General features: G+C 36.2%; 1 protein-coding gene across 7 annotated transcripts in view; it reads left to right on the top strand.

Annotated features, from left to right (window-relative positions):
* Window positions 1–27,530, top strand: part of SCAPER (S-phase cyclin A associated protein in the ER) — a 230,997-nt gene that overhangs the window by 88,053 nt on the left and 115,414 nt on the right. For 5 of the 7 annotated variants that reach the window (XM_035553934.2, XM_035553933.2, XM_035553935.2 and 2 more), the window contains exons 5-15: window positions 3,401–3,595; window positions 12,673–12,773; window positions 13,887–14,003; window positions 16,583–16,743; window positions 21,691–21,950; window positions 22,414–22,656; window positions 24,207–24,377; window positions 24,874–24,949; window positions 25,409–25,526; window positions 25,845–25,956; window positions 26,953–27,093. In XM_035553934.2, the coding sequence (XP_035409827.1) occupies window positions 3,401–3,595; window positions 12,673–12,773; window positions 13,887–14,003; window positions 16,583–16,743; window positions 21,691–21,950; window positions 22,414–22,656; window positions 24,207–24,377; window positions 24,874–24,949; window positions 25,409–25,526; window positions 25,845–25,956; window positions 26,953–27,093 (1,695 nt within the window). The remainder of the gene's footprint in view (window positions 1–3,400; window positions 3,596–12,672; window positions 12,774–13,886; window positions 14,004–16,582; window positions 16,744–21,690; window positions 21,951–22,413; window positions 22,657–24,206; window positions 24,378–24,873; window positions 24,950–25,408; window positions 25,527–25,844; window positions 25,957–26,952; window positions 27,094–27,530) is intronic. The other 2 variants (XM_035553931.2, XM_050712978.1) reach the window with 1 other exon arrangement.

Here is a 27,530-nt window from a genome sequence, read left to right as displayed (position 1 = left end):
TGTTCTGCTTCTGTAGGGATGTTTGCATCCTTAAAACATACGCATGTTAACTTCCCAGATTAGTTTAGCAACTTGTCCGTCCTTTCTTACTAGTATCTTACAAACACTCTGTCCTAGTTTACTTGTTCTGTGAAGGTGGGATTTTAATGAGGTGGTTGGGGCTCCAAGTTGATTTACCCTCACAGAACCTTTTGGATAAGAGTAACGTGCTACGCAGTGGGAGTTCCATCTGTTTGAGTCATTTGTGATTACGTCAATACTGCGTTTTCAAAAGAATACTTTATTGTTAGTCAGTGGCTCTGTGTGGGACTGCTGTATTAAAGCTATATTGCAGGAACATAATGCATTCCTAGTAGGCCCAATTGAGGTTTGAAATGGACTGCTGAGTGCTTGTGTATCTTGGCACTTTAATTTGGCATCCAGCACTTCTTTTTCTACTGTATTTTAGGCACTGAATACTGCTTTAAAATGGTGGCTTTCTTCTTCTTTTTTTGCTTTTGTTGAGCCTTCAGATTTCATTTTCCTCTACGTACAAATGGGACACTAGGCTCAAGAACATAAATGTACAAAAACTCTCTCATATGATCCTGTCAACCTTATCTTCCTCTCACCAGGGTGCTGGCATGTCTACTTTCAATAAATTTTGGCATCTTGAGAATAAATACACACTTGATAGTTCACAGAACTCCAAGGCAACTTAGTGAAATTATTTTGGGGAAAAATAATAATTTAGTTTTAATCACTTTCTTCATCCACATTGAGTTACTTGAGATGTGAGGAAGACTATCCCCATGTTTTTTAACTTAAAAAGCAGCATACCTTTTCTGCAGTTGAAGCTTTTGAACTATTAGTGCAAGTGAGATAGTATGAACTAGCCTATCAGAATCTATGCCATTTTTGAGTGGGTTTTGTTGCTTTAGTGAGGACAAGCATCAGGGTAGGCCTGCTAGATCATGTCTGTATAAGCCATCCATTCAGAAGGATGCTTGAAGGTAAAGATTCTGCTGAACAATGTGTAGATTAACTCAGAAATCCTGGTAGTGTTTGGTGCCTGCATTAAACATTTGTACAGAATATAGCAGTCCATATAAAATATTAGTTGTGTCTTTATGGTAAAAGTAGTCTTTGTTATCGTCAGCTGTAACTCTTTAAATTTGAGTTAGCAATGGCTTGCATTTCAGTAAAGTGGGTGCCAGTCAAACTTAGTTAAGTTTGAAAATAGCTTTTGGAGTTTGATCTTCATGGAGTATCTGGAGACTGATGTGGCAAACATTGGACATGATTTGGGTTCCTGTCTCAAAGTCCCCTTCTGTTTCATTGAGTGGCATATGCCAGGCTGTGACAAATTCAAATGCATAGTGTTAGAACTGACATGCATCGGGAATTTTAAATATTCTTTTTACTGCCTAAGCACCAGCTCAGTGCTTTCCTGCTTCCACGATTTTGTTTACAAGAGATTTTGTAGTTTGGTGGTTTGTATCTTGTCAAAGGTGTTCTGCTGGCATAAGTTCTCCTGTTTCAAATTAGGGAAGAGTTACTCCTGCAGGGGCTTTGGAGTCACAGCTTCTGAAAATGCATAATCTACCAATTAGTGAATATGTACCTCATTCTGAGTTCTTGTTGGAGAGTTGACTCTCTGGTACAGGGTTGAACTTAGAGTGACTCAGATGTTTGGTGGAATGTTCTGTGATTCAGCTGTTCTTACTGTTCTCATTGTCCTTCGGTATTTTAGTAGAAACACAGCAAGGTGTCAGATCTTGCAAAATAATTTTACTGGTTGCTGTGGTGGGACCTCAGGTTGACCACAGCCATAAACTAGAACTGCTTCAGACTTGTTTTACAACAGGAGTACTGAAGTACTTCCCATCTGGGAAAGTAAACTAGAACAAGTACTAGAGAAGGAAATGGTTTGTAAATATACTCCCCTGCCTATTTTGCTGAGTCTGGAGGAGGGAGGAATCTTTTCTCATTTCTCTCTTTGTAGTTAATTAGCTTTCTGTGACTACCTTGTGTCTTCTGACTACCTCCACAGTGCTGCTTTGGGTATGTGGGAAACTTGAACTTACATTGCAGTTTACTTTTATAGATGATAAATAGGGGTAAATTTGCCCTGATGTTCTAATTTTATTTGCATCTTTTCCTGCACACACACAGGCAAAAAGCAGACTACTGTAGCTATGTGGTTAATACAATACCTCTATCACAAATGGTACGCAATTGGGATTTATGTTGGGTTTCCTGGAGATTCTTCTCTGGCGTGTTAGCTTTTCCTTTTTGTTGTTATGGGAGAGAATTTCAATAATAAGCTCAGTGTCATGGGACCAAGGTCTGCTTTGGTGTTCTCAGCCAAATGGGTGTGCTTCAGAATCGTTTGGCATATGCTTTGTAGATGGGTGACAGCACGTATCTGTCAAGGAGTAACTGTCTCCATGTGACTAAGCTGAAGACACAAGGTGAACGGATACAGAACACTGAAGTGGTATAACGGTACCTCCAAGCAGGTATTTGTGATCCCTCTCTATGCCAGCTTTCATGCAGACGGTTGGATGCTCTCCCTCTGTTCTCACAGCATTTAGCACGTTGGCAGTCCTCAGCATCTGTGCAGCAAAGTAGTACTAAATCAATTAGCCTGCATATTAACACTGAAAATCAAACAACAGATTTGTTGCAGGAAAAGCTGTTAAATTACAACTTAGAGCAGCATGAGGACAATTTTAGACTTGGCATAAATAGAAGCAGCTTGATTCAGTGGCACAGCACTTGCAAGGGTTGAATTGAGCTTGCAGTGTTAGCAGTATGGTGAGTGGAAATCTTCGTGCAAGTAGTCTTCTCAAGTAGGAAAGCTTCCCTTTGTAACTCATTCGGTGCTTGCTGGCATCTTCTCTGAAGTGTAGCCATAACATATTGATCAAAGGGCTAGCCACACAAGCATTTCTCTGATGTTACTGCTCACAGATTAGAATGAGAGCTTAAAAACAGTAAGTTGTATGTGATGCCCTGGTAGTAATTTAACTATGATGGAACATTGCTGGTTTGATTATTAGTAAAATTTTAATTTCATTTTTGGATGTACGTATTTGTCACAGTAAGTACTATGGGGTATGTATGTAGTCAGAAAATGTAACTTCATGATTTGCAAAAGAGAATATCATGTGTTATGCAAAGTGAATGTCAAGTTAAAATGTTAAAGAAACCAAGTGGTTCTACATACCGGTTGCATTTGTTTAAGATGAAAAAGTTTATTGTAAAAACTTAAATCAGTGGGATGCTGTAGTCTTCAGTGGAAAAATGTCTTCTTTACAAATGTTTAAATATGTTTGAAAAAATGCACTGCACAGAAGCCCAACCCCTTACTGTACATCTGTTTGTTCTCCTTTTCCTTTGTATCTTGTTTCTTTAGAACACTACCATAGACTGTAAATTAACAGCAGCAGCTGGAGATAAAAACTTTGACAAAAGCCCAACAAAAACAAGACAGCCTCGAAAAGTTGATCTGCGAGCTCGATACTGGGCATTTCTTTTTGACAATCTTAGACGGGCAGTTGATGAAATCTATGTTACATGTGAATCGGATCAGAGTGTAGTAGAATGCAAGGTAAGCCTTCAGCTGTTCTTTCTGCCTATTATCAAATGACACCTACTGCTGTTTTTTACTCTTTACAAAAAAGCCAGTAAGGAATTAGAGCATCAGAAGTATGTTATTTCATGCATTTATATAATGGAGGCTTGTAAATAGTAAAACTGATGGCATATTTCCTTAGATTTAAGAAGATGCTTTCATCTTAGGCAGTGACTAATTTTAAAGTGTATAAAACTTAATGATATATAATTATGTTGTTAGATCTCAGTTTTTTAATTAAATCAATATCTGTCTTATTAAGTTCTCATTTTATTATTTTTTCCAGCTGAATGCTGATTTTTTTTTCCTTTTTTCCCCCATCATGTTTCCTACTGTAGGTGGCACTGTTGAGATTCAGCCTTTTTCCCATTCTTTGGCTTGATGTTAAGTCCTTAATTATGCCTTGCTCCCTTGTTTCAGTGAATTAGTTATCACTCTTCTAATTCACTCTGTGGTGATAAGAGAGTGATGAGTGGTCAAGCATAGACAATATCTGGTTGGGATGTAAGGTGTTTTTCCTAATTTTGGATAACCTGTATTTGTAATAAGATGTAAAACATGCACAGGCTATGATGACTTTCTAGTAGATCCATAGAAAGACCATTGTCATTTAGTAAATATAATTTATGTTTTAGAAATGGAGTTTGTTTCAAGCATTAGTAGAAGCCGGAAGCATACATTTTCAAAGAATTGTGAAAGATAAGATTTTTTTGGTTTTCATATTAAACATAGCTGAAAACTTAAAACATTCTGGAAACGATTATCTAATCACTGTAAAAAAATTATATCAATTTAAGTAAACCATTTTCTTATCATATGTATCTAGTTCTCTACTGTAATCAGGCACAGCCAAATTGACTTTGAGATGAGCGTGCAAGTACGTTTCATTGAAAGCAGGTTTGAAAACTGAACAGTAGCTAGAGGCTTCCAAACCGTTGGTTACTCTAACACAATTTAACATGTTGTTACTGAACTGTCTTCCTGCTCAGGAAACTTCTCTGAAGAATTTTTTTGGTTTAAGAAAATCAGTCAGCCTTGCATTATAATTAGATTACCATTTTAAACTTCTGTGACTGAAAGAACAGAAGTGTGTTTGTATCATTATCACATATTTTAGGGGTTAGATATCATTCAGCATTTTAATCATGCTACTTGATCTGTTCTCGGATGGAGATACTACATAGCCTAAGTGGAAAGTCTTCATTTTCGTAGACACTGGACGATGATGTGTGTATCCAGGGGCATCAGATTACTTGTTTGCGAAACATGGGTGGAAAAAAAAAACAAAAATGAGTAAACAAGGGTTTCCAGTGTTAGATGTTGTAAAACTTGTATCACATTTGTGTTGCTTTTACTTTTAAAAGATGTTTTCTTTTTTAGCACAAAGAACGTGCCCTAACTGAGCAGCTGGAATATTCATTTGTGACATGGTCTTTTGTTTGTGACATGTTCTCTTAAAGATTGCTGTTAAATGTAGATCAGTACTCGGCCCCCCCTTCTCACAGGAGGAGTTCAGGTCATTCTTAGGCTTTTTTCATTTTCAGTATTGCAGTACTGGTCTCCTGAATATTTTAAGATGAAAATTCTGCTTACAAACTTTCATTAAAGCTCATGCTACAAATAAGAACCGAATAGCTTTACTTCTATGTTCTTTTTTTTTTTGAAACTTTTTATAGTGTGTAAAAAATACCTGTTGGTTAAAATGTTACCAAAAAAATACTAACAGACAAATCAGCTCAATTGAAAATGGTTTAATGTATTTCTGCTGTAAGTAAAGAACTGAGAGGATTTTGATAAATAAGAAATCCATATTGCTACATTTTTCTATTTACTTTTCAAACTTATTTAGCAGAATATCTTGTTAACTCTTTTCGTGAAGTACTATTTTTATTTTTACTGCTGAACACGTGAGAAACAATATTAAATAAGGATCCAAACTGGTTAAGTTTGTTAAATCTTAGTTTTTTTAAAGGACTTTGAAAAATCCTTTCTATTGAGATAAATCTATGATATAAAAAACAATTCACATTTCAACTTCTAAGTGATACCTCCTTAACTTTGTCTTGGTCAAATGGGCACGTGCTGTTCTATTTAAACATTGCAGTTGTATGAAGGTCATATTAAAAGATATTTGTAAAAACAAAATGTGACAAATTCAGGCATTTAAAACCTTCACATTAACCCAGTATAAAGGTGTTTATTTTTGATTCTGTACTTTTTGCTCCTTTGTAGTGTTACAGTTGGTATAGTTGTATTGATTATGTTGTCACTGGAGATAATGTTTGATGCTCCCAAATCGGAAAGGGCTCCAGTGGCTGCTTGTGGTTGAAAATGCAGACGAAAGATTTGTGGTAAGGATACAAACAGTGGAAGTGTGTGTAAGATCAGCAGTGGTGGTGTGTATTTTCTCTCAACTTCGGGCACTGTTGTAGGTGGTAATTTGCTATTGATTTAACTGTGAGAACTCCCAAACTGTATGCATAGATATGGCTTTGTTGCTTTGCTTTTAAAGATATAATGAAAATCATTCAATTATTTGTGAAAGAAATAAAGGATCCTCAAGTTTAAGTATTTCTCTGCATGAATCAGTTTGTCCAGTGATGCTATAGTCTAATAGATGTGACAGTGATTAGCTATAATGTCTAATAGATTTGTCTATAACCTTGGGCATTTCAAAATGTGAATGCTCTGGATATTTTATATGTTAGCTAGGTTTCTGTGTCTAATCTTTACATGAAATTTTATTGCCTAGCATTTTGTAGTTTTGGATGGTGAGCTTAGGCACAAAAATACTAGTAATGCCAAGTACCCTTTGCATCTCTTTCTGTCTCCTAAAAGGAATTAAGCCCCAAATTATCTGGGGATGGAATAAGGCAGATTCCATTGCCAGTGGAATTTTGGTTAATGCAACAGAACTTCTGCTGCGATTGATTGATGGTCTTAGGTGTCTCAGCAACTGGCTTCGGGGAGAAGTTATATATATGCATAAAGTGTGTATGCGTGTGTGTGTATGTGATAGAGTTTGAGCAACTGGATCCAGTAGCTAAGGATACTTTAAGTCTAGGAGATTCTCAACTACTTGAAATTTAACGGATGTCTTTTTTTTTTTCTCCTATGATGAATTAATGGCTTCAGCTGCTTTTTGCTTCAGAAAAGTTGCATTTCGTGATGTTAAAAATTTAGTTCAATGTTCTTTTTAAATTTGTTTGACATTACTTAATACTTGTACAAGCTTTTTTCTTTCCACCTAGCCTTTACTTGTATATTTGTACAAGATTTTGAGCAGGATAGTTTCGCTCCGTGTTTGTAATGCTTACATACATTGTTAAATCAGTCCACCTTGGGTACAGTTCAATTAAAAAAGTTTTATTCTTCTTGAGATTTTTGTGCCCTCCTACAAAGTGGAAAAGTACAAGATATACTGTAAAGAGGTGGATAAAGCCTTTTCCTTAAGTCTTGACATTTTGTAAGACAGTGTTACGTGGAAGAACCGGCTGAAACAATGTTAGTGAAGGCCTTCCAAGCAGGGGGATATCTGTGAGTGATTTACCATAGTTTCAGTTGATTGAAGGCCTCCCTGAAGGAGAGAGGAACTTCTTTCATTAGGGGCTCTTACTGAGAATGCTTCGTGAGGGCTGGTTTTGGTTCAGGATATGCTAATTCTTATGATTTCAATCTCTTTGCGTGCAGACTGAGACCCGTAGTAATCCATGCTGATTACTGGATTTCAAGACAGCTAAGAAAATAAAACTGTTTCTAAATGTGTTGGAGCTGAAGGTAGAAAAAAACCCAAGGCTTTCCTAACTTCAATGAAAGGAATCTACAAAGATTCAGTATAATGGTCAAGTGGATCCAGACCAGATCTTGACTGCATTTTCACTCATAAGAGCTGGTTCAACCCTGTCCATCTTACTTTTTGGAAGATAAGGTTTTATATTACTTATTTCTTTTCATACATTTCAGTTTTCTAGCTGCATGTACCTGGTTCCAGGGAAGTGGTGGTAGGGGCAGAATACAGAATCTGAGTTTGTTACTTCTGACTTTTGAGGAGAAATGATTTGTTATACGTGAATTTCCATTCTTTCCTTGTAGCGCTGCAAGTCCCAAGAAAGGTGTCCCAAGAAGGGTTATGAAGCATCTTGTTTCCTGTACGCAGGTCTCTGAGTGTTCTGTTTAGATACGTTATTCTTGTTAGAATGTCCTGGTTTCCTTTGACTCTGAGTGGAAAAAATATCTTTGCTTTCCAAAGGAATTGAAAAAACAGAAGCAAAACCAAACTTGTGCAGAATACACGTTTTTCTGTTGTTGTTTGTTCGTTTGTTTGTTTATTTTTGTTTAATTATGGTTTATTCAGCATCTCTTGCTTTCTACACCTAAGTTCTTATCAATGGTAATTATGGCTCTATCAGGGGGGTCATCTATTAACTGTATTTCTGTCACTTTCATAACCATTTTGGGTATTGATTTAATACCTGGTTGTACAGGTGTCTTCATTTTTTGAACATCTAGGGGAACATTTCCTGTTAGAAGGAGAATTTCAGCATGAAGTAATGTCTATTTTGTATAACAGAATATCTTTTCTTTTTATTCAGTAAAACCAAGGTGATTCTGAGTTTCCCTGAAAGCCTAAGACAGTGATTTATGTCTTAAAACATGTATAATTCTTTTTATGTTTCTCACAAGACTGAGTCTTTCAGATCAATAGAGTTTTATGGAACATACATTTTGAAACATTCTCAAATTATCTGAGAAGGTCTAACTCTGCAGTTGGAATGTGTCAGGAGTATGGCAGTCTGCTGCTTCTATCTTGTTTTAAAGAAAATACTCTTTTTCTTAGAGTGAAGTTGTTTAGGAAGAGTTATGTGTATATTTCTTTCTAAATAAATACCTCGTGGCTGTGTTGTGACAGCCAATGCCAAGTGAAAATCTGTTCTGTGACCGTTCCTCTTGCCTTTTTTTTGGACACTTAAATTTTCATTATTGTCATCTTCTGCAGATGGATCAAAATCATTGAAGCTAACGGTAAAGGATAGGAAAACCAGGTAGTGATTAGGCGTTCAGCCTCACAGATGGAAGTAGTTGAGATATTTCAGGATAATAATTTATCGTTTTTAGAGCAGATTTAGAATAGATAGCCAGCTACTGAAAGCCACTATCTCTTCAGACTGGCAGTCTGGATGATCCCATTCCTGGCCCTTTGTGCTTGATAACATATATACTGCTTTTGTGTAAATAAGTTGTGTGCTTTAAGTTCTTGCATGTGTCCTCTGGCATCTGGAGGAAGATTGTTTCCATAGCAGTGACACTTCTTAGGAACACATCCAAGCAGGTGTTGAATATCTCCAGAGAAGGAGACTCCACAGCCTCTGTGGGAAACCTGTCCCAGTGCTCTGTCACCCTCACAGTACAGAAGGGTTTTCTCGTTTTCAGATGCAACTTCCCATGCTTCAGTGCCCGTTACCTCTCGTCCTGACACTGAGCACCACTGAAAAGAGTCTGGGCCCATCCTCTTGACACTCTCCCTTCAGATATCTATATACATAAATATTCATATATTTACATACATCTTTGTTTAATCTAACCCAGAGCTGGCTTTAAGTGCTTGTAGTTCCAAGTACAAAGGAATCTACAGGGAAGCTATTTTGTACTAAATTACTAAAACACCTGATTAACATTAAAAACATAAATTGAAAGAAAGAAGGAACCTATGTTGCCAGCTAAAAATGTACTGGAGTACATGAAAATGGAATTTATTCTGCTAAATACATAATCTAAAATATTCAGCATAGATAATTAAAACAAAGCATGCTTAATTTGTAAAGTAAAATGTGCATTTCTAACCATGAGAATAAGCTGCAGCACAGATGTGGTGACTGAGTTCATCTCTCACACTTTCTACAATTTTAAATTGTAGTGACTTTAAAAACGTGCTATCTTCTGTGCTTTTCTCTCTATATCTTTTCCCCTTCCTTGTTTGAGAATAGGAGGATAAGTGGAGAAGATGAAGTTTCAAAGCAGCTGCATGATTTCCAAGCAAAGTGAACCTCTGGTTTTAAAGGCTATAATCGACCTGGCTAGGACCCAAGTCAAGATGGTTCCGATTCAGGAATACAGGATTATTCTGATACAGCTATTCTATTTATAGAGCCTTTCTGATTGGAAAGGCATTAATATGATCAACTGAAGAGTGTAGAAGCACAACATAAATATATATATGTACATAAAAACTGAAGCAATGGTTGAGAACTGGAGAAAAGGAAAAGCACAGAAAAAAGCTTTTTAATGTGCAGGACTGTGAATCAGAATGATGGAGGAAACAGGAGCTGTATTGTGTGTGTTTTTGGTTGTGTGTCACTGATTTTTCATTTAACTGTTGTTTTTTAACAGTACTGCTTTCTTTTTTAGTTTGAACTGGTTCTTTAAAAATTGTGTGGGATAGATATGACCTTGAAAAATAATGGGATTTAAAATTGTTTTGACTCTAGTGCAGCCATACTCTACCCCATAAAGGTTCCTTTTTGTCAGCACCTTCTCAAGTGGTACGAGTTTCCACTGCTTCAGCACCACAGGGTATATCTGCTACATGCAGTACCGCAGGTAAGCTAGAGAGCTGTATTGATGTCCGAGACCCCAGAGCCCCGTGCGCCGGTATTGTGTGTCAGTAGGACAAAGGGATGGCGCCAACCGTCCTGCTGTATGCGCCAGTAACTAGAATTAATTACAAACCAATCGAATCCGTTGCAGCCAATTGGTAAACTAATTGGTAATTTTAGCTGTACATCTATATGTAGTTATCTGGATGCCTGTAACGGCGCTTTCAGAGCCACTTTTGTTCTGCTTCATCCTGCCTGACAAAATGGCCCTCATAGCTGTAGGGAGAAAGATGTGCATCAGTGAATATGGGGCCGCTCCAGCTGCTTGTCTTGTTTGTATTCCCTTGTTCGTAAAACATGACTCAGATTACAGCTGCATGGTTCTGCTCTGATCATTTCTGATAATGTGCAGCTAAACATTCCTTAAAATAGGGTAAGCCATTTATTGTAGTTTTTTCATGTGCCAACTCACTTCAGAAATATAATTCATATTCAGATTGATTCGTGTTTCTGTGAGGAATATCTCATTGGCATACTTGAAAAATAAATGATTCAGAATTAAATTTTACTTTCTATGCCGTTATTGTTAATAACAGTCAGCACAACTTAGTGTAGGCTAACTGAAATGTATTTGAATTGAATTAGAAAGCTGAAATTTTATTAGCGAAACTGGAGAAAAAAAGAGCTGGCTAAAATACTTGACTTGTTCATTTTTTGGAGCAGACTTTAACATGCAAATTATTTTAGTGTTGTAAACTAACTGCCTTGTAAGAAAGATTTCTGCTTGCTTTTTTGTGGAGTATTTCAAAACAAAGAGCAACTTTTAGATCAGCAGTGGTACTGTGTTTGACTTTCTTCTGACTTCTCCTATATAACAAGCAGCATATGTTCTAGGTCTGTCGTACATCCTAGTTAAAAGGATACTTCTGTGCAAACTAAAGCTGACTTTTAAACTTGCGTGTGTTAAACAAAATGAATAATCATCCTTACATTTTATATGGAAAAGTGTTTTGCATGTATTAGAGGTCCTTTTTCTATTACAAGTAGAAGTGAATAGGAAGTGATGCTACAAAAATAGGCATTAGTTGGCTTTACTGTAGTAGAGTGTTTCTACTGTTTTCAATTTTTTTGATTGTTTAAGATTTTTAGTTATACACTTAACAACTAAATGGTTTTTATTTTATATGTTAGAGACCAACACATAATTTGCAATCTTCTTCTAACTTCAAGATGTTGCAATGTTCTGAATGAAACTGCAGCACGCCTACATCATTTCTGACAGGGTATGATTAAACCTGCCCAAGAGCTGTGGGATGAAGTAGGTTGCTCTTAAGATCTCTTCCAGTTGTATTATTTTATAGTATATAAATCTTTCAAGCCGTGAAATATGTTCACGAATGCAGTTTTCTGTGATTAACTCGTGTAAAAATGAGTAAATTCTTCAGCAAGTCCATTATGCTTGAAAAGTAACTTTTAGAATGGTAGAAAACTAACTGGTTTGTAATGGTCAAGAAGTATAGTCTGGGTATTGTAGTTGTAGGGTCTGGGCTTGTAATCATTCTGTAGTGGAGGATTTACAATTAGAGACTTTTGTTCACTTATTCAGGTGTACTAATCAGAGAGGAGAATGTAAGCTTGGCATTTTGCAGGTCATCTTGTCTATTTCTCAGTAACTTTGTCAGAGGCAGTCATTTTATAGACCAGATCTAATGCAACAATACTTTTTGTTCTGTCTCTCAAAATAGTGCCATGAGATTCTCTTAAAAGTTTCTTTATTAGTATGATAGTGCTGATAATCTAGTGTGGCAGTAGGATGTCTGTCACTAACCCAGATGAGCATAGGTGCATCCATCCGTGCACCCTTTGAAAGATCTGCACTCTTGAAAGACCGTGGGAACAAGGTACCATTGGGTGTACTTCAGAGTTCAAGAAGGAATTTTTTCTCATGCAAGGATTTCTGGATTCTTCAGAAGGAATTCCCTCCATCTGATACAGTTGCCATTGTGTAACTTGGTGTTCACTCTGCAAACAGAGGAATCACCAGCAGTGCGTTTTTATTCTCCCACAGGTCTATACGGATGTATACAATTTTTTTTTGCATGTTGGATGAAGTATGTCTAGCATATTTTAAAGGATAATGACTTGGACAGAAAACAAACAAACCCTCAGTGGTATCAATGTATATTAGGAAATATTTTCTTGCCACTTTTTTCTATTTTGTCCTTAGATGTCAGTGCTTGGAGAGATCTTGGAAAACATCAATGTTTTTGATAGAATAAATGTTTTAATGTATGTTGACATAAAAATCTTAACTGTTTGGGCTTTTTTCCCCCCCCTTGTTTTTATTTTTGATAGGAAAGATGCAGGCCAGTAAATTTCCTACTTTCTACTCACTTCTCTTTTTGGGGTCATGTGAACTGTTTTTGAAATACAAAGGTTTATGTAATGGTTGCTTTTCAGGAAGTCCTGATGATGCTTGATAACTATGTAAGGGACTTCAAAGCGCTGATTGATTGGATACAGCTACAGGAGAAGCTAGAAAAGGCTGATGCTCAAAGCAGGTAATGAGACTTTTATTTTTTTTCTTTTATCTATATCCAAAATGCAGACTCATGATAAAAGTCATTCTGCAGCAGCCATTTAGCAAATAGAACCACTTTTAATAGCTGTTGCAGGGAACCCAGAAGAATTTTTTTCTTTTGGAGGTAATTAATGTGAGGATGTAGTGGGGATTCTTTACTCCCTTGTAGAGTTATCAAGGAATAGTGTTGCTGGAAATGGAAGAGAGTTTGGAAGGATGGTATTAGAAAGGTAAAGCTGTTTACATCATCGCAATTTGTGCCTTAAGAAAAGCACAGTTAAAGTCACTTATGTGATTTTTTTTTTTTTTGAACCCTTCTTCCCTAACAGTGGGTTCTACAAATTTGATTTTGTTCTTAATTGCCAGTTGTAATTTCCATGTAATCAGATTAGCTTCAAGAGCAAGAATTAAAAGTAAGAAAAAAAAATAGTAGATGCATAATAAAACTGCAGTTCTGGTTTCCATCTCATGCTCTGTCTCTTTGGATGAGAATACTTTATGTTAGTAGCAGTTAAATTAATTCAACCTGTTCAATTATCTTTGCTAGTAGACATTTATCAGTAAATGTTATTGCAGATTGTTTGTTACATCAGTGGTGTAATAGAATGAGTTGATGGTGATATATTGGGTTAGTTCTAATTTTTTTATTTTTTTTTTCCCCTGTACTGGGAGATATTTGTTACGTATATTAACCAAAGCAGCATTTAAACACTATCGAATGCTCTGTTATATGGGATAAGACAGTGTAGGTTCCTTCTTTGATTTGTCAGGGCCTTTTATGTGCATCGTTACAGTCACTAGAACTAGAGGGTATTTCCAGTCCTACCCTTAGTCATTTTCCTTTACGGGTTGGTTTGATGTTTGATGGTCCCATATTGATATTTAAAATAAGCGTTGTAGTTCAAAAGTGAATTATTTTTGATCTCAGTCTGGCTAGTACAGTTTGGATTTGGTGTGGAAACAATTGCTAAGATGCCTGATTATGGTCAGCAGTATTCCATAATACTTTAGAGCATTTATAGATCATTTTGAGGTGATAGAGGAATACTTACTGAGAATTTTATTTTTAACCGTTTCTTTCCTGAATTTGCAGACCTACTTCACTAGCCTGGGAAGTAAAGAAGATGTCTCCTGGACGCCATGTGATACCAAGTCCCTCAACAGATAGAATTAATGTGACGTCAAATGCTCGAAGAAGTTTAAATTTTGGGTATGAAAACAGATATGTCTATTAAAGCTAAAGTAAGGATTTATTTGAAGCTGAGTTAATGAATGTGGTATTTTTCTATAGTAATCAATATATTGCTTTGCTTTTTATTAAATCACACCTACAAATATTTGCATTAGTGGAAGAAAAGCATATGCTCTGTAAAGAAAAAAAAAATCCTATCAAGGACTTAATTTTTTACTTATTTTGTTACATATTTAACTTCTGCATTTTACGTTCAGGTCTTTGGAATGACCAGTTGGTGTATTTCATGTTACCTATTTAATAATCTTTTTCTTCTACAAAACTAAGGTTGAAATGTGTGTAATTGGCATTCTAAATGTAATGTGTGTAATTGGCATTCTAAAATTACCTGTATGAACAATGCAAATGGCCAGCTGAATATGCACAAGTATTGATCAGAAAGAATGAATGTAAAGTGAGTTTATTATGACTCTGATGAACAGCAAAATTGATACAAGTTTAAATATAGAGCATATTGTATACTAGAATAAAGCATCTTTCACTTAGGTATAATGAAAATGACTGTGGAAGGGGCTCAACAAAAATATGTATAAGCACCATTTTAGAGCAGCACTGTCTGGTGCTGTTTCAGTTCTGGAGAGCACGTGTCCAATCTAAATGATTCTCGGTGCATTATTAGTTCATTCAGGATTGATGAGTTCTAGATCATGTGCCGTAAGTAGTGACAGTGGCCTCGAGAGATCCATTAGAATATTTGGTCAGGACCTCTGAGTGTTCAGCTGTGTTTAAAATTTGAATATGAAATATATCTACAAAGATATTACAAACTGGTGGAAAAATTACACCAGCAGTGCTAGTGTCTTTGTATGCATTAATACCTACTTGACAGCATTTGAGAGGTTGTCTGCTTAAATACGTGATGATTGGAGGAAAATATGTGCAAGCAGTCAAATGAAAAATTCAAGTATGGAGGAAATAAAAGCTCTTTATTTAAAAAAAAAAAAAAAAAAAAAAAAAAAAAAACACAACAAAACAGCTCAGCAAAATGTCTTTCCATTGAGCTTTTTCCATTTACAGTCTGGTCTCTGACAGTTTTACTATTCATTTGTATACAGCTTGCTTTCTAAGTATCTACTGTAGTTTGTAGCTACTTATGTATCCTAATGTAGCCTGAGGGTTTTGGTTGGCCTTTTTTTCTGATGTCCTCACATCGTATTACATCCCCACAAGATCAGAAGGGATTGTAAAAACTAGCTAGATTTTCATGGCATTATTCTTGATAGCTATTTGATGGCTGACTTGATAAAAATGGGAAATACAACCACCTGATATTCCACTGGCTTAAAATAAGGGAGCAGTCTGGTTATGTAGGGGTTTTCTACGTATTTGCTTGAGACTTGCAAGGTCTCCAATTCTTTATCCCTGCTTTGCTTTTGCAAATGAGGCAGCTGGATTTGTTGGACCATCTTACTCAGCATTGTAAAGTTTGGAAGAGAAATTGGTTCTGTGGTGCAGATAAAGTGATTGTTGTTACTGAAAAGAACTGGATGCTTCTTGAATGGAAGGGATGTTACCATTTTCAAGTTTATAAAAATCATTTGGGTTGCGTTCATTTGAATAAAGTATCATGGTTTTGTTTTAAGTGATGGGCAAAAGAAAAAATAAAATGAAAAACAATTACAGTTCTGTCCATCCAGAAATTCAAAGTTTAGCAGAGTCATTTAGGTCTTTCTGGAAGTTAATAGGATGGCTCTCCAGACTTACAGTTTATTTCTGTGGAGGAGGTAAGAGAAAATAGATGTATTAATTTGTTTACTTAACTGTCTAGTGAAACTAAGTACATTATGGATTTGTCTAATCTACATTTATAATTAAACCTGCACTTCAGTGGACTTCCTGCACATATAGTTTGACTACTCGTATTTGTAATGGTTGCAGCCCATTCTGTACAGTTCACTGGTGTGACTGGGCAGGAGCTGGGAAGACACAATAGAAGAGCTGTTATACTTGGCTGTAACTAGTCACCAGATGTTTACTGTTATGACGTTACAGTTTGGTATCGGAGGATGTTTCTTGTGGGAACTGTTTCTACATCACTGTGGTGTTGCATGTTTCTTTTGCTTCTTGACGTGTATAAATTTTAATCTGAGAAGTTAGCTTCCTGTTAATTTGGTTTCATTGACTTTTACATATAAGGAATATTACATGGAGATTTTTCTCCAGCTGCAGCACTGCTTGGTATCTCCTTCTGACATCAGTGTGACTGGAAATAAGTAAGAAGCTATCAAGGTAGTGCCTGATACCTCTGCCTGCTGATTTGTTGCTGTGTCCTTGTTTCTGTGGTAATGTGTACCTTTAAAATGAGTTGAATTTTGTACAGATTTTTCTGATAAGACATCTACTGAGGTTTTTAATGTTCAAGGAACACAGATTTTGAAAACAAGGGAAAGAGAAAATATGTTCCAGTTTTTGGAAATAGATCTCAATCTAAGTCAATAAAGACCAAGATTAAATAAGGAATGTCGTGATAAAAAGTTTTGTAACGAACCATTGTGCTCTTTGATTAGACACTAATAAGAACTATGACTTGGATTTAGGAACCCATCAGTGACGATTTCTGCAACACGCCTGGCTCCCTCTGGTGTAAGTTGGGCTGATAAGGTAAAAGCTAACCATGGAACTAAAGCTGCTAATCCTGAGCTAGCAACACCACCAACCTGCCTGCCAACTCCAGCGCAGAAGTCATCACGAAAAAATGGCAAGTCTTCTTTAAATGGCTTATTTTCACAAAGCACATGCTATAAAGTTAGTTCAGAGTGTTACCTATTTTCAAATCAAAATGAAGTCCAATTCTGCATATCACAATGTTAAAATTGGAATCGAGTATGGAGAGAAAAGATTCCTGCAGATATGCATTATCATCGTCAGAGCTAAGTTTGAGAGAAAGTTGTGTTTTTGAGTGTAGGTAGCATCCCAGTGTATTTCCAGCAACTATAAATTGATCTGTTAAAACATTAGTGCATAACACCCCAAGAAAAATCTTTGGTCACAAGCTGGTAATCTGAGAGTGAGTGGGAGGTACAAAATTTCTTTGCATGAAACCTCTGTGTATGTTTTCTATACTTCATCACTGACCTCAGGATCATAGTAGAAAACAAAGAGCTGTGACTTCCAGGCCAGAAAAAAAAAGTGCTTTCAAATCACCTCTAAAGAACAATACATGTCCAGGATTCTGTAAAAGAGCTCAAGGTAGTTTTATGTGATCAGGTAGACAACTTGATTAGGACTGCGCTCAGGTGACGGTGACTGGCTTTTCTTTCTTCGAATACAAGATGACAACTTTTGCACACACTGGAGCTCTGAGATTATCTTGAGAGCTGCATTTTTTTCCATTTTTTTTCCATGTGTGGACCTGTTGACTTTCTACAAAAACAGCAGACAAGGTGTAGAAATCAATATTCAGATGAAATTATGAACAGTCTTTTAAATTTTATTTTTGAAGAGAAAAATTACTGGAAGAGAATATATGTATTAGCATAGTGGTACATTCAATCCAGTGGTAGTAGAAATCCTGTATGGTGCTTCAGAGATGTGATATATGAAGGAGCTAAAATCTTGTTGAAGTGTCTTGCAAGTTAATGTAATTGAGTCAGTAGCATGCCGATTTTTATGCTTAGAAAGAACAAGCAAAACCATACTCCAGAAGTGGTTGTTTGGATGGGGTTTGATCAGTGCTGTTTGTGTAACAGAACATCTTGCTCTATGAAGTTGCAGTGAGCTGGTTTGAGTGTAGTAGAAGTCTGCTGAATTTTCAGCATTGTAACTGAAAGTTGAATTCCACTTTTAACTTCTGCGTGTTACTGAAACTATTCATAAATCTTTTTCCATTGATTATCTCTCATACTAAAGTGGCAGACTCCAGGCTGTTGAAGTATCTTCATTAGGCATTCTTGTGAGTATGAACAACTTCATTAACTATGTAGGGAATAAAAGTAGTCTGCACTTCCATATGGATAACATCTTCTTAAGAGGCTAAAAGGAAAACAAAAGACCTTATTCTTATGTTAGCTTTAGAAACTTAAAGGGCTGAAGAATCCTTGTTCTGTGTGTTGTTAATGGCTGTTACTTGCAGCTGATGAGCTCCAAATAGAGTGAAACCATTTAGGTCCTGTAGTACTGGCCCATAAGCTTTCAGTAATTTTTAATTCAAATGTACTGTAACATTCAAACTTGAAACATTTCATATATAGAAGTCATTCCTTGTAGAGACTTTGTTTATTAAGAATCTCTTATCTCTAACCCTGGAGAACTTCAATGATTTTCTCATGGCTGAATTACAATTTTTTAATAAAAGAAACCAGATGCTTTTTGGAGCATATTTTCCTTCATATGGAGGGTAGAATCTCTTGAGTAAAATCAAATTGATCTTGCTGACTGGAGCATGCATTATTGAAGTAGATATGAGGCTTGTGTATCATCTGCTCTGCCTGTCCACCAGCTAATGCACTCTGCACAGCTGCTAGGTACGTTCAGGCCTTGTGGGAGACTTCCTCCTGCTATCCTATAATGCACTCTTCGCTACTCTAAAGCCCAGTTGGGGTTTCCAGTGGCAAGATCTGCCTAAAACACTTTCTCCAGTGGCTTCAAACAGTGTTACCATTAAGCCTCACAATGTTTTTGTGAAATGGACAAGCACTATGATACTGTATCTTTTTCAAGGTTGATGGGATTTCCTAATTTAATTGGAGAGAGAAAATGCATGATTTTTCCAGGTATTTCTTTAAATGATTTTTTTTTCTGGATGCACATTTAAATGAAGTTATATCATCTTACCTGATTTCCCTCATTAAACACATTGCTACCTTCAATATTTTCATAATAAAAAAAAAATATCTGTATTTCAGTCTTAATTTTTTTTCTACAAAATGAAACGTAGTTTACCCTTAGTGTCTGATTGGTGTCCTTCTCATACAAGTTTATGGCAAGAGAAAAGGTTTGTCTGGTCACAGTAGTAGACAGAGGCAATAGCATAGCAGGGAAATAATTCCCAGGTATCAGTGGTAGGAGGCAAGATGGGTGATACTGGTTTAGAACGTGTGTTAAGACTGGAAATCAGTGCTTACTGTTAAAACAGTTGTATGTTGTTAGTAAGTAATTCAGGAGAATGTGCAGTTAATATTTCTGAAAAGTTCACATTTTCTTGAATGTGGTTTTTCTGCATTTGCACTTGAAATTTAATTATATTAATAATTGTTTTTCCTGTATTAGTTGCTCATGTCCATAGTTGTTAATTGATTTTCTTTGTCATGTAGCAAGGACTTCAGATTTACAGGACATTTGGTCCTCTAAAGTAACTGTCCTAGTTTGGGCTTATAGAAGAACTCGTAACTTCTATGCGTTGAGAACAAATTGCGGAAATGGCATCACAAACAGCAAAGGGCATTTTATTCCTGACTGGGTTGTCAAATTCTTTGCCCCAATTTCTTTTGAAAATTCACAGTCATTCTCTTTTTAAAATAATTCTCTCGTATTTACAAGCAATCATTAAAAGTAGTCTGGCAATGTACATCTTTAAAAAGTCTTGCATGTTGACTCACCACTTCTCGTTATGGTTTGTGAATTTACTACTGCACAGACTGCTACATTTCATTTTATTTTTATTTTTTTCCCAGCTTTCCTGTATTCTGTCTTGCAACTGTTTCATCTGAGTATATGCTTCTGGATTTGCTTCCAGTTTCTCAATCAGTTTTCCAAAGTGCCTCTCAGATACAGTAATGTTACCTTAGAGTTTAAAAAAAAAAAAAAAGTGCTGAGGTTTAATAATGAATGGGGAAGGTCAAATACACTACGGTAGTATATTACTTGCAAGTAAATTTTTAAGAAGGGGTACATGTCTCCTGAGGTAGGACTCCTAAGAGTTTTGCGCTTACTTGGCTAGATTTATTTTAGTGATGTTGGTGATGAGGCTGCTTGGCCAGTGCTTCCAGGTGGAGTAACTTGGAAAGAACAACGCCCTGGTGGCTGTAAGGGCCTCAAGATAACAGATGGCTTGTCACTTCCTTGTAACACAAGAGCAAGCAGGGACAGGGAAGCTCAAGAGAAACTAGAGAATGATCAAGGTAGTCAAATAAATTATTCATTAACAAAACTCGGCAAGTAATCAAACCCAGCATGTGATACTTAGCATGCGGAGATGGCTACTGGGCTATATGAAAAGAGTTCCAGGTGTATGCAAAAAAAGGGAAGGGAGGATGATGCCCTAATGAGTGTTACCCTTGCTTCAGATTAGGAGCTATGTGATCTAGTGTCAATAAATGTATTGGCTTTGCAAATTTTTCATTAAAAACGTGCCTGGAAATAGCTAATTCTTGAGTTTTGTTTGCCATTTAGATTTTATTCTTATGCTGAGCTCTTCTTTCTTATTTTCTTCCATAATTTCAGTACTTTATTAAATGATGATGTTTTATTGGCCTCTCCCTTGACTAATAGACTAGTTCCAAACTGTAATATTTTGTTTTATAAACTTGTGATACATTGCTATTCTTAACTGTTTTAAAATAAGAAGATTGATCGTCCTTTTCATAAAGATGGAGATACACGTTCTGAAAATTAGCATTCTTTACAGAACACCTGTCCTCATGATTTATTGTGCCATACTGTTTTTTCAAGTGCTAAATTTTGAGATACTTTGTGTTTATACGCTTTGTGAAAGTGGGTATTGTAAAAAGGATCGTATCTATTGAAACTAAAACTGATTTAAATGAGTTGAATTTAGGCTTCTTTTTGTGACATTGCTCACCTGAGCTTTTCTTCTACAAATAGACACTTGTGAGCTTAGCTTTTCTACTCCTGAGCTATCATCAAGTCTCAAAAGAATCCCAGTCATTTCAAGATGTGTGAGAAATTGCATGGTGGTATTAATTGGAGGCCACAAAAATGTTACCTACAGAGAAGAGGTTCACCTTGAGTTGCTAGAAATGCTCGTATTACACCTAAGACCTGATAATTCAGGCAGACAAATGTAATTTTGAAGGCATTTCGGGTGTACATCAAGATTAGAGATTAAAAAGGTTGGTCAGAACGTTGTACTTAACCAGCTTAGAGTAAATGATGACTTAACCAGTCATTAAAGTAAATGGAAGAAAACTACTCTTCTAGTTTCAGTTTGTAATCCTGCTGGATTTCTGGGAGAAGAAATTTTCTCAAAGCTGGCACTGATTAATGTATTTTAAATATAAGAATGAAACAACTGGAAAAAAAAAGTAAAAAACAACAACAAAACAAACAAACCCCAAACCATTTCTGGAACAATAGTAAACCACTTTTTGGACAGCACTTTCTTCATTGAAACCTGCAACTATGTCTGTACTTGCAGAGATGTGTGCTTTCACAAAAGGTCTCTAATGTTACTGTTGCTGCATATGCCATCTGGTGAATTAGCAGTGTAGATGTAAAATGCTTAAGTACGTGTCATTTTTCACCTGGTTATGTGTATAAGTAACGTAGCAGTAAGAGAATTGGTGCCATCCACGAAGAGAGTTGTTCAGTCTTTGTGAAACCAATAGCAATTGAAAATAAAAAGCTTTGCTCAAAATGTTCCATTGATTTTTGGTGTTTATTTTTAAAGAGAACATTTTTATCATACAACTTGTGTAATACTGTAATAAAATAGTTGTTTATAATTGGGTATTGTTGTCTTTTGTAGATCGAAAGGACGCAGAGGGCTGGGAAACAGTTCAGCGTGGAAGGCCTGTTCGATCTCGATCCACGGCTTTGGCAACAAAACCTGTAGTTGCAGAATCGGTGAAGTCCAGAGGTGACAGTGACAAAGAAAATGTCATTTTGCTACCGTCAGAGAGTAAGCATAGGAGTTCACTCACTGACGATGGTGCATCCAAAAGCACAGAGCTTGCACAGAAAGATCCTTTACATCAGTCTGAACATCCTCTTACTGAGAGGCCTCAGGTCAGTAAAATTTTGAACCATTTTCTTGCCTTAAGAAGTCTTGCAGCTTTTTCTTTACAGAATTTTCTGAAAGTAGTATTGTCAAGAGCTTGTATTCACTAAACAGATTAGAAGAGGGTTGAAAATGGTGACTTATTTCAGTTAGATTTGTGGGAACGCATTAATATGTTGGCACAAATAGGTAAGTTAAAAATCATAAGGTGAACCATATGATTTACAGTTCTTTGGACAGGCTTCCCATTGTTTTCCAAGAACTCATCATTAGACACATTTCATACAAAGAACAATTCAGATAAAGATCCAACTTCTGCAAAGTTATGACTCACTAGAAATCTTTGTAAGTGGAGTTGTTTATATCACTCACTGTAAGGATGCCAGGTATTTTGTTAAAATCCTTTTCACTTTGGTGACTTTTCAAAAATCAGTATTACCTTATGTTAATTTTGCAAATGTCTCTTACTAGTTCACAGCACACACATCGGAAGATAAGGGGAGCACTGGCACACTCTTGCAAGAAGATTCCTTACAAACAGTTTCTGAGGTGCCTCCAGTTCTCACAAATACTGACAGTACTTCAGCGACTCCCCAGATGAATGAAGCTTCCTCTGTGATCTCTGATGGTGTAGACCAACTTCAGACAGAAAAAGCTAGAACTGAAACTGAAATGGATCCCTCAGATATTTCAAATGTGAGTGCTGCCAGATGGGTAAGAAATCTTACAAGATTTCTGAGTAAATACTAACTGTAAGCCTTAATTTTCTCATTTTGTGTTGCACAGTGTTTAGTGTTAGCCTGCTGTAGAAATTGAAGAAAAGTCTATAGAGGACTTAATGTAGAAAAAAATGTTGCACACATCCTTATCATAATAGGTTGAATTTCAGTAAAGTTTCTGAATTCAAACTAGAAATATATAAATACGTTATTTGGAATAAAGAGTATTAGTGTGCTCTGACTGGTTTTTTTTCTTACATATGATTGCCATAGTTTCTCATTTCCTTCCATTATCAGTCATTTAAAAGTAAGTTTCTTAATAAATTCTTAGTCCAGTTTTGCTAATTATCCAAACTGGAAAGACATAGGATGTCATAATTCTGTTAGAAACAAATGTAGACCTCCTTACCTTTTAAGGCTAACTAAACTGCTCTCTTGGGTCTTCCCATACAACTAGCAATGATGACAAATGCTGTTCTGAAATAACAAATGTCAAGTCAGTATTCTCTTTTAATGTGGATTCCTATAAAGAATGTCTTTTCCTGTCTGTTGGATTCTGTGGGTTTCGATGTGTCTGCTTTACAGGGTTTCTCTGAGCAGAGTGTTGCAGCAATGCCACATAAAATCCAATTGTCTATTGTTTTTTTTCCATCTGTAGAAACTAGATTAGTATTGTGATTTACAGAAATTTTCCTGTGAATCACCTTCCCTTTACCTAGCAATAGTCTAGTTTGTAAATGATGTTAATTTCCAAGTCGGGTATCTGGTTGTTTTTAGAAAGATCTGATTTCTAGCATCTCATTTACTGACGTTGTTTCAGATTCTCAATTATTAACAGTTCAGGATGCTAACAGTTTAGGATCCAATCCATGTCTCTTGGAAGCATTTCACTAATCCTGATGAAGTTGTATTAAATCAGATTTGTGCATTTTGGCACATTGCTTGGTATCTAGAGTGTAAGTGAACTAGTTATTACTGGACATTTGAGAAGACGACGATAATCAGCATATTCAGGCTAACATTCCTGACCAGCTATGTTGCCATTCATGTTGAAAAACAAGTGTAGCCTGAGATTTAGTAGTACTAAGCACAGTAAAGTTTGCAGATACAGGTTATCTGCAGGTCCATTTTTGCCTTCTAAATAATACTTCAGAGCATGATTTCTTTTCTGAAGATAGAACAGCGCATGCTGTCAGTGTTTCAGAGTATGCGTTGCTTAGTTCCTAAGGCTAGGTATTTAAAAGATAGTAATTAGAGATGAACCGTCTTGGTTGCTTTTAATGACAACATTTGTATAAAATATTAGGAATTGTGTGAATGATTATTGATTTACATAGCCCTTAAATTAGTTGATAATTGCTAACAGTTTTAGTGTTTTTTATATTTCATTCACATGCAACGTTAACAAAATATAGCAGGAAGGATCTACAGGTAATCAGAAGTTGAACAAAATGTCATACAATGCATATTAACTGTATGGAAACAACTATTTTTGTGCCTGGATCTGATTTGTGGGTGTTTCTTGGTTTCATGTTTCCTACACAGTCTATGGCAGAAGTCCTTGCTAAGAAAGAAGAGTTGGCAGATCGCCTGGAAAAGGCAAATGAAGAAGCTATTGCTAGTGCTATTGCAGAAGAAGAGCAATTAACTAGAGAGATTGAAGCAGAGGAAAACAATGACATTAATATTGAGACTGACAATGATAGTGATTTCTCTGTGAGTGTTTGATTTATTTTAAAGTACCCAACTTTAAGCTGTCTTGGATATCAGCAGAGTATTCATGTAGAATTTGTTAATCATTTCTTTGTGCATTAATGCAACCTGTATTACATGCAAATGAAGTACATAGTGTCAGGTAGTAGTTACACTGTTCTGTCTTAAGGAGTATTTAGTCTTAGTAAACTCAACAGCACAGTGCTACTGAGCGATACAGAGCCTCTGATGTTACTGTCATTGTTGTGCTGCTTGCTTTTGTGTAGGAACCTGGGAGAGCTGGGCTGTGTTACTTTCACTGCTGCCATACGGGAGCTACTCCTGATGAAGTGGTAGTGTCTACTACCTACTATCACAATCAGCAGGAACAGCATCTTTGAGATGGCTAATTGAATTTGGAAACGTTGTTGGATATCATTGAGCTGGCACTGTTTAATGTATGTGTCCACCTGTGTGTTAAGTTTTATGTTTTTACTGTGCATATCATATTAACTTTCAGGCTAGTATGGGCAATGGAAGCGTATCTTTTTGCGGTATGTCTATGGACTGGAATGATGTCTTGGCAGATTATGAAGGTACATTTTCATATATTACTGTGTTTAACTTGAAGTGTCAGCAAAATCTCGAAAAATGTTCGTTTTACTTATGCCTGTGTAATTTGGAAGATACCCCTAACATCTAAATATTATTCCAAGTTGTGTCATTTTTGATGTTATTTCCTTAGGAAAGGTGGACTTCTGTGTTCAAGCTATCTTTCAGCTTTGTGTGTCATTCTTTAGCTCTCTACTACTGTGTCTCTATTAGAATTTTAAAACTTGTTATCCAGTTTTATCTTAATGTTTGATTAAAAGTCTAGTAAAATAATTAAGCATTGAAAACGCACAGGGATTAGAGATTCTTCAATCTGTTTGCACCTTACCTAGGCTGAAGAGAACCCATTTGAGAGGGAACTTGAGGAGGACCAAAGCCTCATTAATTGTACTTCTCCCAGAACAGTGTGTTTAAATTATAAAAGTCTGTTTTATAATGTACAGCCCGGGAGTCATGGCGCCAGAGTAATTCTTGGGGAGACAGAGTGGAAGAAGAGCCTGCACGTCCACCTGGCCATGGAATACACATGCATGAGAAACTGTCATCACCATCACGCAAAAGGTCTTAGAATTGTTACCTGTCTTGACTGAGCAGTGAAAACAACCAAACTCATGGCTGTATGAAACTGTTCGTGAATCTACTTTAAGTCTGTGGGTGGAAAGTGTTAAATAAATCAATGTATTATTTTCATAATGAACTAGGTTCATGCTAGTTGACCATGAAATAAATATTTGAAGACTAGAAGAACAATATTTACATTTAATTGCAGTCCAGTGGCCTGTTTATGTTCTCTTACTGAAAATGTCATAGAAGTGTTTGCAATGTTGTCAGCTGATGTTGTCTCACTGGTTTTTGCTCTGCTTTGTTTTTAATTAAAAGAACAATAGCAGAATCCAAAAAGAAACATGAAGAGAAACAGATGAAAGCTCAACAGCTGAGGGAAAAGTTACGTGAAGAAAAGACACTGAAGCTTCAAAAATTAATGGAAAGGGTAAGCTTTCTGTAATCCAAAGTAGGCAGTTTGCTGCCTTTCAGAAAACATTTTTTCCCACATGGTCTAGAAATGTTAGGTGTTAAAACTTGGAGTAAAATGAAATTTTCCTGTGAGTCTGAGTTCACGTGGCTTTCTCAGTTGACTCGTGTGTCACAGAAAAGACATGGATTTATTCTAAACTAAGATAATGATATTGTTAACATCAAAACAAGAAGACCTCATTCTAGATTAATTCTCCGGTTGTGATGTGGGCTATATACATGTTTCAGAAGATGCAGATGATTTGCCAAAGGTTACAGTAAAAAAGAAGGAAAATAGAGCAAAGAAATGGAGAAAAGTGTTCAGAGTTCATTAATGAAAGACACAATACTGTATTGGTTTATTTTCTTCCCTCTATCGGCTTATTTGTGTGGATGGATAGATTGAGGGACTCAGTACTGGGGGCCTTCAAATACTTATAAGGTGATTATCAAGGGAGTGGAGCTAGGCTTTTCACACTGGTGTATGGCAGTAGGTTGAGAGACAATGGGCATAAATTTTTTTGAAAGGAGAGGTTCTAGCCGGATACGTGGAGAAAATTTCTCATGGTGAGGCCAGTCAGGCATTGAAACAGGTTACTTAGGGGTTGTGCCTTCATACTTGAAGGTTTTCCTGAGCAACCAGGTCTGACCTCATAGTTGAACGTCCTTAAAGCAGGAGATGGGATTAGATGACCTCCTGAGTTCCTTCTCAACCTTGATTATCCTATAAGCCTAACTTATGATTACTTACATGCTTTACTTTTAGAGGATCGGAATTTATTGAAATGAATTTTGTAAAGTATATCTAACAGTGAAGCAGTTAGCAAATCTGTGTACTTTGGGTTAAACTTGGTGCAGGGTTTGTGTAGGGCATCAAAATGTTTTATTGCTGTAAATAAAGCTTCAAAAATAAGAAAATTCTGGGCCTATTTTCAGTTATTGTATTAGTAATGAATTCAGTAATTATATATAGGAGAAAGATGTACGTAAATGGAAAGAAGAATTATTAGATCAAAGACGCAGGATGATGGAGGAAAAACTACTCCATGCGGAGTTTAAACGTGAAGTGCAGCTACAAGCAATTGTGAAAAAAGCACAAGAGGAAGAAGCTAAGGTAAGTTATTTTGTTTTAAAGGGAAAATAATCAATGATTAAGTTTCTTTAAGATCTGTACCACAGAGTGCTCTGGAATATACTGTGAAGGATAATGGAAGTCAAGTGTGGGCATGTGTCACGTGAAAAACAGATAAATGTCAATCTCTAAAAGGGAAGTTTTTTCCCTAAAATTAATTTAAAATTAATGAGACTGGTATTAGACGACATGGTGGGCTGTACTGGAAGAAAAGATGGTTTGAAATAAAGAGCTGATAGCGTTGCTGCTCTTGTTCTTCACTGTGACTATGGAGGCATTTTTGGTGATAAATAGTGCTCCTGGAAGGGTAGCAGATCTCATGATAAATTCTCTGTATTCCAGCAGAATGCAAAGTTGGGAGAGCTCATTGTGTTTCTCCTGCTGTGGTTTGTACTACTAATTTTGTTAAACAGCTGGAA

The sequence above is a fragment of the Cygnus atratus genome, chromosome 11 (genome assembly GCF_013377495.2).
Source record: "Cygnus atratus isolate AKBS03 ecotype Queensland, Australia chromosome 11, CAtr_DNAZoo_HiC_assembly, whole genome shotgun sequence".
NCBI lineage: Eukaryota > Metazoa > Chordata > Aves > Anseriformes > Anatidae > Cygnus > Cygnus atratus.
Note: the sequence above shows the minus strand (reverse complement) of the source record. Positions and strands in the feature narration are given on the sequence as shown.